Genomic DNA, 12,322 nt, shown 5'->3' with positions numbered 1-12,322 from the left:
GAACAGTTTGGTCGTGCTTGGGTGGGCTATCCTCCAGCTCGGATCGTGGCTCCGTCAAAAATAAAACTAAGTCGGAGAGATCTCACAAACCCTTTAGAAAATGGAGCAAGTGGAGAAGAAAATGGAAAGAAAAGAAGAGAAAAGAAAAGCCGAGAAAAAAGAATAGGAGTAAAAAAAGCTTCGGCCTTGGATGAGGATTACGGCCTTGACCAATGTCAACGAAGCAAAACGAAGGAGAGGGAATTAGGAGAGGAAGAACAAGAAATGCGCTAACAAGATCAGGTCCGGAGTCTGTTAAAGAAAAAAAAAAATGTAAGAAAAACTTCAAACTCTCTTTTCCTCGCAACAAGGCTGGCGGAGGACCGCGAACTGGATAACCTTAAATTCTTTTTTAGAGCGTGGCTCCAAATCCGAGGATCCGAGACATCCAAAATCCTTCCCCTTGGAGCCCGAACTAATCGTTCTCTGGCTATTGAGACATCATTCTATCCTTCATTTTATTTAACATTTTCCATCTCGCCTAGTCTTTCCTTGAATACCCCCTAATCATGCACAACCGGTGTAGATACTCGGCCTGGAGGCGGCCTGATTTTCTCAGGTGGAAGGGATCGGTAAGCTTGGTGGGAAATGGAGCCGCGTTGAACGGGAGTTTGCAGCGCGCAGTTTGGACACTTGATCCATTACATCAATGCAAACGCGGTCCCATTCTCATAAGTGCATGGAATCCACCATTAATTCGCTACTCTATCCTCTTAGGTTCTTCCCAACATCTTCCCCAGCATTCTGTTAATAAGCCTATTCTCCGCACTCATTGCTTTTGCCTACAGCCGAGGGTGGAATATTGCCCTACCAATCACCATCGTGCCTTCGATGTCCATCGTGGTTGGAATGCTGCTTGTGTTTCGTACCAATGGCGCATATGACCGCTTCTATGAGGGACGGCGCGCGTTTCAGCAAATTACCGCTACCATCAGAACCCTCTTACGGACAATGTGGTACGCAGTTCCAGAGAAAGGAGAGGATGATAGGGCGGAGAAGGTGAAAGCAATGCGGCTGACAATTGCATTCATCGTGGCTGTCCAGCATCATTTGAGAGGAGAACTTGGGGCTGACTATGAAGGTGGTATTCATCCAACAATGGATTGCAGAGCATATATTGATGCCAACCTGTATTCTATGTGAACAGATATGGTAGGCCTCCTTCCAGATGACTGGCCTCCCCGAAACTCTCACCCAGATGCCAAAGCCCCTTCACGCCCCTACCCCACTCCGGCCAATTCAAATGGAATCACCACTTCCGATGAAATAGCTCCTCTTCTCTATAACGGGTTTCAATCCTATCAATCCTCCGGTCCCAACATGCCCCCCAAATACCTGGGTCAGCCGACGATGTCGCTGCCTCTCGAAATACTCCTTCGTATTGCCTACTGGATCGCCAAGCAGCGCCGTAATAGCAAAATCGACTCCACCCTCTCCAATTCACTCTCCGCATCCCTCTCCACCCTCACCGACACTCTGACCATTTTGGAACGCATTCTGCGCACGCCCATCCCGTCCGCCTATAACATCCACCTCAAGCAAACCGTCACCATGTACTGTGTCGCGCTTCCTTTCACGCTGGTGCATGAGCTGAAATGGGCTGTGATCCCCGTCGTCACTTTGATCGCATTCACCTTGATTGGGATCGATGGTATAGCCTCCGAGATCGAATCGCCTTTTGGATATGATCCAAATGATCTGAAGATCGAGGAGTTCGTGAATGAGTTGAAGGGCGAGCTGGAGTTCTTACTCACACACTGTCCTCCCACTCCGTTTGTTGAGGAGGGGTGTGAGGTGATGGCTAATTAGCATTTTTAAAGTCATGTCTTTTCTCCCTATCTTTCTCCCCCACTCTCCCAATCTTATGACACACCCCATTCATGATTCATCCTTGTCGTTTTTCAGTGCATTATTTTTATTTGTCTGCCTGCTTTGGCCGATTCCACACTTTATCTTCTCCCGCTACCCCCCCCCCCTCCCAGTTAAGAAATAATTTAATGATGGCTTGAATGGGTGGGACAGCATAAATATGAATGTGGTATATAGATGATAAGTTAGAAACATGGGTTCTTGGTGCTTAGGTAGAGTCCATATTGTACACAAATATGCCTCCCACGATGGTCAGGAACGCAAGGAAATACAAGGCGTTGGCCTAGAAAGGACAGGGTGCATTAGCGGCTTCCTTCTCCAAAAGAAGCGCAGCGCCCGCAGGCAATAGGTTCTGGAGTAGAAGAATAATCACTTACTTGAATGTGGAAGAAGATCATGGCCACTAGCAGGCCATAGAAGTCGCTCGTTAGCAATGAGAGGTTAAAGAAGGTTGCCGAGGAGAGGCAGAAGAGGACAGGTGCAAGTGAGTATAGACAGACAAGCGCTACATCAAAGACTAGAATTAAACTTATGGCTGAGAAGGTCCAGGGAATAGCGAGTATCTCATTTCTCTCCAGGACCACTCTAATAGGCAACTTAAAGCATTAGCCATTTTTCCGTCAAAACATCGGTTCTACTCTACTTTTTACTTACAGTTGAATACCGCTAATGATGGCGCCCCAGAGCCCCAATCCTCCCACGACTTCCCGTATCCGCCCACCACGCACCATCCATTCCTCCGCCACATTCGAGATCGCATAGCACGTTGCGCCGACGAGCGCCATAAGGTCGCCCAAAATCCTTTCTTTTCCTTCTATGTCGTTCCCATCTTTTATTCGCCCGCTCATCACGTCGCTCCATATGAGCAGGCCGAGTCCCAGAAGGCATGCGGCCACGCCGAGATATTGCGTGGAGTGATACGAGTGCCGTAGAAAAGTGCGGGAGAGCAGCACCACGCAAGGGATCGACCAGCTGTCGATCAGCATTGCAGACAGGATAGTTGTGTGCGAAAATGCCTTATTGATGAAATAGTTTGCCTGCACATCCACAAAACCCAAGAGAATGTCTAGTTGATTAGGTGGAATGGTAAGTTGATCCAAAATCCGCATCGATCCATAGTCCAAATATTAGCACACTTACATCTCCACCCTCCTATTCTCATCACCTCCCACCACCCTTTCCATCCCTGTTTCCATACTATGACACCCCCGAAACCCACGGCCAACGCCACATAGGCAAGAAAGATTTGGGTGGTTGGCACTGAGATGCCGGCGTTTCTATGCAGCTGCTCATTAATGGTGTTGGTGGCTGTGATGCAAAGAGAAAGGAGTTGACCAAGAAGAAGTGTAACAAGAAATCGGTATGGGAGGATCCGCGGGAGCGAATCGGAGGAGGACGGAAGGGGAAGGTAGGTGCCGTCTGGGAGGATAGTGGGCGGTATCGGCATAATTACTAGATTGTTGTTTAAATTAACATGGACTGCATTATGAATGGGGGAGAGGGAGACTCCAGACTCACATGGACTTTTATATTATTAAAATTGTGACTACATCGTGTTGGTGGCATCTTAAATTGAAGTTACAGTTGGAGGGGGCGGATCGACCGTGCGGGAAACAGAACATACAAAAAAGAAGAGGGGTTGAGAATTATAATACAATCAGCAATGCCAGTGGAAAAAGGGAATATATCAAATAAATAAATGAGGGAGATGGGGAATGAAGTGTGTAAAGTTGACCTAACTTGTAAACATGAAATAAATATGATAAGCAAAAACGCGCCCTCCAACCCTATACAACAAAAATCAACGCGGCGGCTAGCCAGGTGCCAACCCCCCAGAACACCTCGGCGGGCAGCGATGATGCTTTGGAGCTAGACCCATCGTCCACCGCATTGTGGGAGGGAACAGGTCTGCACTTCGGCTTGCGAGGCAGCCAATGAGGATCTGCGCTGGCAGCGGCGGGCAATTCCAGTCGCTTGATTTTGGTGCTATACCCCAGAGCCTCCAGCATCCCCAGCACTGCATTTCCTAGAACTTGGGCCGCAAGAGCTGGGTTGGCGGTCCGATTCCCCTCGCCAACTCCAGTTATTTCCTCCAAGGTCTTTCCATAGATCACCTCTTCTTTCATGATGGGACTACCGTCGGCAAAATGAGAAAAGGGGGTGGTGGATGCAAAGAGGGATCCCGTTTCCCGCAAAAGAATGTTCTCCCCGGCACTGACCTCACTTGCATTCTTGGCCCCCGGATGCTCAGGGAATTGGGCCAATATCGATTGCTGCATGTTGGAGGTTTGCATCACGATAAACCCTTGGGGTGCTGTGGGAGGGTTCAGCCGCACATTGGGAGGGAAGCGAAACAAAACAGAGTTGGGGTAACCGGAAGTATCGTATAATAATCGTGATAGATTGTAAGCCTCCGGGCTCTCCAGCAAGGACTGCACAAAGTTGAGGGCCAGGGTGCCGTTGCCCTCATAGCATACCGAACGGATTTTTTGTGACATCTCATCCAGCGGCGGATACATCACGTTCACGCCATTCATCAGTAGATATTTGTCAAAAATGACGCTGGGAAGAAAGCCAGAGAGCCGCGTTAGCTATAGCAACAGAGAGGCATTAGATGGTCGTGAATATATATATATATATGCTGATTATAAATTTGAATACACATACGTTGGTTTCAGGATCCTGGTTAAACGAGGGCGGCGGCGTGAGTATCTTTAACTGCTCAGGAGTGAACGGAGGTGATATCAGTGGGGTATAGAACGAGGACGGCGGCAGAAAATAGGGCGCCCATGAGCTAAAGGGTATTTTGAGTTAGAATCGGATGTCCATTGGAGAGGGTGTTAAATTATCATCGCTACCTCATCACCCCAAGACCGTGTATTATTTCATGTAACAACAGGTACTCAAAATCAATTTGCTTTGGACCAATTGTGGTGTTATCGGCCTATACATTACGGAGATTAGATCCCAAAGATTGTTGCCTACAACCAGTAGACCAGGCCATTGCTGATCTTGGTTTTTTTTTACCTTGAACCAGATCTTGTTTTCGACCACATCTGAATTAAACTCGGTAATAATATCATAATCCGCCCACTGCAAATCGAAAGGCGAAAGTTGCTTTGCGAGGGACTGGGGATAGAGATAATTTGGATCAATGCCTTGGAGTCCCGGGAGAGTCCACTATATAATAGGACAGTGAGCTAATAATAAGGGGGCAAAGAAAAATGCCAACGCATACTTGTGCTGAAGAGGAAGACCATCCGAGAGTCTTGTTGTCACATTTTTCGGTACAAAAACTTCGATAAGCTAAATTCAATCTAAGAACAACCCATTAATCACTCTAGCTCGAAAAAAATCGGCGGTTTGCTCACGTACTTGATTTTCTTTGACTCTCTTATATCTAGAAGGGAAGTGATCCAAGTTGCGGCATTCGCTGCAGCCTGGCCGATACGATTGCATGATGCAGCTGACATGTTACAGTTCAAATCTATCTGAAAAACGGTGCCTTGTGGGGCCGCGAGCGAGCTGTTTGCGAACAAGACAGCTACCCCATCCTGTAGTTTTATAATCGGATCAGATGCGGATGAGTTTAGAGGCGGCCCCGATGGGCTGTCTTGAGCGGTGTTTGTAGCGAGAGGGGGCTGAGGAGGCGAAGGGGGAGGATCGCGGCGCTGGAATTTTTGTGAATGAGAATAATCGTACCGATGTAATAAGGTAGATTTGTCTAGCCGCAGATCGAAGCGGTGGAAATCCTGACATGAGGCCGCGGAGAGGTATAGGAGAAGAACAGGAAAGGTTCGAAGGAGCATGTTTTAAAGAGAGTCATAAACGAAAGAAAGAGGTCTGCTCTGGGACTCAAGAATATGACGGGCGGTTCCAAGGTATGGAACGAGGATCTAGGTTTAACTCGCCCCAACTCCGACCAATTTTTGATTCGTAGTAGCTTATTAGTACAACGGGTTCTGCTGTTAAACCGCTTGTAGAAGGGAGATAGATGGGCGGCATGGGGTTGCGTGGTGCAGTAAATCGATTCTCATCAGAGCTCGCTTCCAGGAGCGACCGTTGCAGAATGCATTGAGTCCTTGCTCATACTCTCCAAACATATCCGACTCGAGGTCTGAAGCCTGTTGCCCGTGTCTCTGACGTAGTGAGCACACATGCGAGCTAAGCAGCAACGCTCATGGGGGTTTCAGGCCACGCTCTGGGCCTGTTCAGCGAGATGCCTATGCAGCGAGCCTCGGCCCCCAATGGAATGAGCCTTGCCCGAAATGACTGGGAGAGATGTCAGTCATCATTTTCCCTTGTTGACTTACTCGAAACATCGCCCAATCAAAAGCCGCAAAAAATTTGATGGACCGCGTTTTTTCTTTTTCTAAACGACAACAAAAAAAAAGAGCTAAACTTTTCAAGCATTCAGGAGAGAGCTCTTCTCCACCTTTTGTCTTGATCATCTCATTATATACAACGCAAATATAAAATACCCATTAATTTCTTTTAATCAGCCCCCATTTCATAAGATGTCACAGCAGCTTGTGCCAGAAGATGTCCTCTCCCAGCTGACTCCTGTCCTTGCGCAGCTCTCCAACGCTGATAACACTATTCGCTCCCAGGCAGAACAGCGCCTTAATGATCACTGGGTCGCGCATCAGCCGGATGTCCTTCTGCTAGGTCTCGCACAGCTCATCAACTCACCTGCGCAGCCGGATATTCAGTCATTCTCGAGTGTATTGCTGCGACGGATCGCATTCAGGGTCCTGACTGCAGGGAAAGAGGAAACCACATTGTGGATGGCTGTCGCGGAAGGAACTAGGCAACAGGTCAAAAACGCGCTCTTATATTCGTTGTCGGCAGAGACAAATGCAGGAGTGAGACATAAGGTGTGCGATACGATTGCCGAGGTTGCAAAATCGGAGGAGCGTAAGTAGTCACGGCGATGCCGCTGTGTGGCCATACCGCACCTATACTGATGTGCTATGTCTATGATTTGGATGTTTCTAGACGCATGGCAGGAACTTTTGAACTCCCTTTTCGAATGTACCAAATCCCCCTCCCCCTCTCATCGCGAGTCTGCTTTCCGGATATTTTCGAGCGTGCCTCATCTCATCTCTAACCAGCACACCGACGCAGTGAAAGGCGTTTTCGCAACGAGTCTTGCCGACGAGAGCAAAGAAGTTCGGCTTGCCGCGTTGAAAGCTGCGGTTCAGTTCCTGCTTGCTACACAGACAACCAGCCGAGAGGTGGCCGCGGAATTGATGCCTCTGATGCTGAACGTGAGTCGTGCAGGATAAATGCTTCTTATTTTTCTCTCAGCTGTGCTTACATGTGATTTTTTTTACCGCACTTTTTGTAGGTCTTAACCCCTCTGGCTGCTCAAAAAGAGGAGGACCATCTCTTCGATGCCCTTACAACCGTGATCGATCTTGCCGAGAACCTGCCCCGACTCTTCCGCCCTGTTCTCTCCGAGTTAATCCCATTCATGGTCAACATTATGAAGGAAAAGTCCTTCGAGGACCGCACGCGGCAGACTGCTCTTGAGCTGTTGGTCAGTCTTGCGGAGGCCAACCCAGCCATGATGCGCAAGGCGGCCGATTTCTGCCAGCAAATCGTCCCCGTGGCACTGGAAATGATGACGGATATGGAGGAGGACGAGAGCTGGTTCACAACAGACGACGTAAGCTACCTTCTCTCCTGGATTTGTTCTGGAATATTTTTGTTTATAAGTTATCTTCTTTTTGGGGGCTGGGGGGGGGATATTAGTTGGAGGAGGACGATAACGACGAAAACTACGCCATCGGTGAGCAGGCAATGGACCGTCTCGCTCGCTCTCTGGGTGGCAAATCCGTTCTCCCGGTCACGTTCCAATACATTCCCCAGATGCTTGGCTCCCAGCAGTGGCAACAACGTCATGCTGCTCTGATGGCGATCTCCGCTATCGGCGAGGGCTGCGTCAAGATCATGGAGGCTGAGCTCGGCAAAGTTATCGAACTTGTGCTTCCATACCTTCGGGACCCCCATGCCCGTGTTCGCTGGGCCGCATGCAATGCCATTGGACAGATGTCGACGGACTTCGCCCCGACAATGCAGAAGTTGTACCACTCGCAGGTGCTGTCCGGTCTCGTTCCCGTGATGGACGACGCAATAAACCCCCGCGTCCAGGCTCACTCCGCCGCCGCTATGGTGAACTTCTGCGAGGCTGCTGACAAGGCTGTGCTTTCGCCATACCTCGATGCCATCTTTGAACGGCTATTGCTTCTCCTTAACAACACCAAGACCTATGTGCAGGAGCAGGCAATCACCACCATTGCCACCGTCGCAGACAGTGCAGAGGACGCATTTGTTCGCTACTACGATCGTATTATGCCACTGCTTATCAACGTGTTGCGGCAGACTGCTCCCACGCAATATCGGTTGTTGAGAGGCAAGGCGATGGAGTGCGCCACTTTGATTGCGCTCGCGGTTGGAAAGGAGGTGTTCGCCCCCAATGCCTCCGACTTCATTGACCTCTTGGTGCAAACCCAGCAGTCCATCACGGAAGCGGACGACCCCCAGATCTCCTACCTCCTTGGGGCGTGGGCTCGCGTGTGCAAGGTGCTTGGAACGGACTTCGTGCCTTACCTCCCGGTGGTGATGCCACCCCTTCTCAAGTCTGCTCAGCTCAAGCCCGACTTCGCCATCCTCGACGGCGAGGAGGACGAGGCGCGCTATGCCGAAGAGGACGGATGGGAGTTCGTGGGCGTCGACGGGCAACAGATCGGCATCCGAACCACTGTGTTGGAGGAGAAGTGCACGGCCACGGAGATGTTGATCTGCTACGCGAAAGAGCTTGGCGCCGGATTCCAGCCCTATGTCGAGACGGTGCTCGAGATCGTGCTGCCCCTGCTCAAATTCTACTTCCATGACGGAGTGCGCCACGCTGCCGCCGCGGTGATTCCATTGCTGCTGCAGGATGCCAAACTCGCCGGCCAGAGCCGTGAGTATCTTTTGGCCATGTGGCACACCATCTGCACCCGTCTGGTGGAGGTGATCGCGTCGGAGGCCGACCCGAGCTTCCTGCTCCAGGTGTACAGCTGCTTCCACGAGTCGCTCGAGGTCCTGGCGGAGCAGTGCATGACCCCCGAGGAGATGGCCGCCTTCACCCGCCACTCAGAGGCCCAGCTGAAGGATTTGCTGGAGCGCCTGCAGCAGCACGCCGCCACCCGCCAGAGTGCAGACTACGATGCAGAGGACGAGGAGAATCTGCTGGAGGAGGAGGCCAACGAGGAGATGGTCTTGGGAGAGCTGTCCAAGGCGCTGCACACTATTTTGCGCACCCACCGCGATGCCTACCTGCCACACTTTGAGACGCTGATCCCGATGCTCTCCGGAATGCTTTCCCACCCCATCCCGGCCGCACGTCAGTTTGCGGTGTGCGTCTGGGACGACATTGTCGAGTTCACAAGTGCAAGCTCCAACTACCAGGCCCATTTCGTGGAGAAACTGGTGGGAGCATTGCTCGACCCTGCCGCCGATGTACGACAGGCCGCCGCCTATGGCATGGGAGTCTGTGCGCAGTTTGGTGGCGAGCAATATGGGGATGTGTGTGCCGCCGCCCTTAACCCTCTCTTCCAGCTCATCAACAGCCCCGAGGCCCGCACCGAGGACAACATCTACGTCACCGAAAACGCCATTGCCGCAGTGGGCAAGGTCTGCCGCTTCGGCGCCCACAAGTTCAACGTTGACGAGGTGCTTCCCTCGTGGTTTGCCGCGCTGCCCATCCTGAATGATCGCGAGGAGGCCCCCGTTACCTACGCATATCTGCTCGATCTGTTCGATGCCCAACACCCGGCCATCCTGGGCCCCAATGGCGCCAATGTGCCGCGGTTGGTGGAAATCTTCACGGACGTCCTTGCCGAGGGCGTCCTCGGAGTGGATCAAGAGATCGGGGCAAGAATGGTGGCGACCCTGAAGACCTTGCTTGGCAATATACCTCAGGAAATTAAGGACAAGCTGTGGAATGCCATGACTCCGGAGAAGCGGAAAGCTTTGCAGAAGTTTATCTAACCATGTTTAATCTAAAAAATTTTGCTTCTAATTCCATCTATTCTCTTCTCTTCCTCCCTTTGACTTTATACTTCTCTCCCCCTCCTCCTTTCTTCTCTTGAAATACTGACAAGCTGATACATATCCTCTGATTTTTTTTTTCCCCACCTACTCTTTCCTTTCCACTTCTTATTTGTTATTGTTATAGATAAAATAATAAAAATCCTGGCTTTTGTTATACTTGACTTCCCCCCGGGATATTACGGACGGGAAGCAAAAAGAGGACACGGAAATTAAATTTTCGCATCCTCTTTTTGTTTGAGCACAACATTATTTAATACACCACATTTTGTGTTCAGTCAAATCCTTAAATTCTGTGGTCAAATTGAAATCTCTTGATTTAATTTCTCAGCCACTCTTAAACCTATCCAAATATCTGCAGTAATTAAGAATAAAGATTATTGATGCAAAAAAGAAAGCAATTACCAAGGCCTCATCAGTTTCTGTTTAACGCACTCAAATGAGTGGGGGAGAACTCTCTCTTCATGGCCTTGCCGGTCCGAGCTTGGTCGCATCCCAGTATTCGGATGGATCTCCAGACATATCCTGCGTCACATCCACGCTTGATGCTGCTACTGGAGGTAGTGGCGAAGACACTGATCCATACAACGTACCTTTTACCCCAAATGCTATACGCTTTCAACTTAGACTGAACTCGCTCACAGATCTACTTCGTCTTTTTAGTGCTCAATTTGTACTTGAAGGAAAACCATTATCCAATTTCCCTTTCCACTTCCAGATACCAGACAACGTATGTAATAGCAGGCCAATTCAACACTGCTCTTATTTTCGGGTGCACCATATCCCAAAACCGATTGAAAATAAGGAAATCAGCCGGATAAAGAAATCTCTTATCGTCAAGCGAAAACTTAGAGACTATCTCTTTCACATCTATGTTAAGGGGTGTTCTAACGGCGATTTGCATATGCATCCAAATCATGCTTCTTTTCTCGAAAGTTACTATAATAATGAACTGGAACCGATCCTCGTTCACACTGCAGTTGCGCGCACGGCTATTCACTTGCTATTGGCACATCCACAGACTCCCATTAGAGACCAACTTCATTCCGTAGTAGGGAGTTTACTCGCGCAGGCGATGAAGTCGTCGGAGGATGCATTCGATACACCCTCACCTCAGATAGTCGCAGGATTTCTCAATATGAATCTCTGTATGACATGGCTTTTACGCTTTGAGACCGCCTATCGATTTCATTCCCAAGCCGCGCTCGTGGCAGTTGCGCTCCAGATGGATAGGGAGGATCCGAACGTGGTAGATCCTATTGAGATAGAATTTCGAAGAAGAATCTGGTTGGAGCAATATTTCTGCAACTTTGCATCCACTTGAAACAAATATTTACAATTTCATATCATATATATAGGGCTGCTATTTGCTACAATGAATTAGATTATAGATTTGGATATGGCAAACCAGAGCTGATTAGCCTAGATACAATCATCCGATCTCCAAAACCAACAGTAGCATTAGACGATACAGGCTTTTATAAAATATCCCAAGTAGGACCTATCCAAATTTGCTGTTACCAATAGACACTAACCCCCCCCCCCCAAAAAAAAACATGGAAGATTTTCTTTTTGTTATCAATTCAGTCCAACTTCAAAATTCTTGAGCTACGAGATATAGACTGGTCACTTCCCGATAATCCCATCATCCAACAGCTGATCAGTATTGCTGCATTTTTACAAAGTGGTCACGACGAAACGCTACAATACTGTCTTGAGATTGTTTCTCGAAAATGTTTTCTCTCTGAATTCCGCTGTAACTTCTGGAGTGACTGGTGCAGTCTTTGGCGCCAGTTCATCAAGTCAGACGCCCCCCCCCCCGGGTAGATTAGAAACGGATTTGATGCAGGAATTGCGCGAGAAGGCTTTTGAAGAATTTATGAAGGTAGTAAAGGAAACAATGCATTTTCCATTGATTCTTACCAACAAATCCAATTTTCTAGGGATAATCCAGTTCAATTTCGGCAATCTATGATTCCATTAGATTGCAGAATTGGTGCATTGGTTGCCCCTTTATGAGTATACATTTGATATGCGAAAGCAGCAAATTCATAGTATTAGCACATCCTGATATCAAGGCGAGGCGAAGGATATTCCAGGAGCTAGTGCAGGTGTTGGAGCTGTTGAAGTCGCTTGAAAACAAAGGCATCATTGAACAATGGCTCCTAAACCAGATGGCAGTCACATTGGATGAAATGAAGTCAGCTGTACTTTCTAAGGAGGAGTTTCTAAGGCTCTTCATCACCCTAAGCTAAGACGTATAGCCATCAAATCAAAAGGAGGTGAGCCAGTTAATGATCCTTGCAAGTTAATT

At 49.0% G+C, this 12,322-nt stretch overlaps 5 protein-coding genes across 5 annotated transcripts; 3 read left to right on the top strand and 2 right to left on the bottom strand.

The window, feature by feature from the left end:
- Positions 1-548: 548 nt before the first annotated feature.
- On the top strand, positions 549-1,848 carry VTP21DRAFT_3431 (uncharacterized protein; the record flags this gene model as incomplete). The annotated part of the gene is made up of 3 exons (XM_069393734.1): positions 549-611; positions 757-1,120; positions 1,187-1,848. 3 exons carry the CDS (start codon positions 549-551, stop codon positions 1,846-1,848), a joined length of 1,089 nt encoding a protein of 362 aa, XP_069249435.1.
- Positions 1,849-2,116: 268 nt separating this feature from the next.
- Positions 2,117-3,355, bottom strand: VTP21DRAFT_3430 (uncharacterized protein; the record flags this gene model as incomplete). Its single annotated transcript, XM_069393733.1, has 4 exons — positions 2,117-2,191; positions 2,286-2,493; positions 2,563-2,974; positions 3,049-3,355. The coding sequence occupies 4 exons, from the start codon at positions 3,353-3,355 to the stop codon at positions 2,117-2,119; spliced, it is 1,002 nt and encodes a 333-aa protein (XP_069249434.1).
- A 340-nt stretch (positions 3,356-3,695) lies between these two features.
- Positions 3,696-5,717, bottom strand: VTP21DRAFT_3429 (uncharacterized protein; the record flags this gene model as incomplete). The annotated part of the gene is made up of 6 exons (XM_069393731.1): positions 3,696-4,499; positions 4,576-4,702; positions 4,767-4,852; positions 4,936-5,088; positions 5,147-5,225; positions 5,284-5,717. The coding sequence occupies 6 exons, from the start codon at positions 5,715-5,717 to the stop codon at positions 3,696-3,698; spliced, it is 1,683 nt and encodes a 560-aa protein (XP_069249433.1).
- Positions 5,718-6,425: 708 nt separating this feature from the next.
- Positions 6,426-9,948, top strand: VTP21DRAFT_3428 (uncharacterized protein; the record flags this gene model as incomplete). Its single annotated transcript, XM_069393730.1, has 4 exons — positions 6,426-6,825; positions 6,907-7,178; positions 7,259-7,579; positions 7,666-9,948. The coding sequence occupies 4 exons, from the start codon at positions 6,426-6,428 to the stop codon at positions 9,946-9,948; spliced, it is 3,276 nt and encodes a 1,091-aa protein (XP_069249432.1).
- Positions 9,949-10,447: 499 nt separating this feature from the next.
- Positions 10,448-11,835, top strand: VTP21DRAFT_3427 (uncharacterized protein; the record flags this gene model as incomplete). The annotated part of the gene is made up of 3 exons (XM_069393729.1): positions 10,448-11,295; positions 11,367-11,502; positions 11,596-11,835. 3 exons carry the CDS (start codon positions 10,448-10,450, stop codon positions 11,833-11,835), a joined length of 1,224 nt encoding a protein of 407 aa, XP_069249431.1.
- Positions 11,836-12,322: the final 487 nt, after the last annotated feature.

This window comes from Calcarisporiella thermophila (genome assembly GCF_041956535.1).
Source record: "Calcarisporiella thermophila strain CBS 279.70 unplaced genomic scaffold VTP21scaffold_17, whole genome shotgun sequence".
Classification (NCBI taxonomy): Eukaryota; Fungi; Calcarisporiellomycota; class Calcarisporiellomycetes; order Calcarisporiellales; family Calcarisporiellaceae; genus Calcarisporiella; species Calcarisporiella thermophila.
This window is presented reverse-complemented; position numbering and strand designations above follow the sequence as displayed.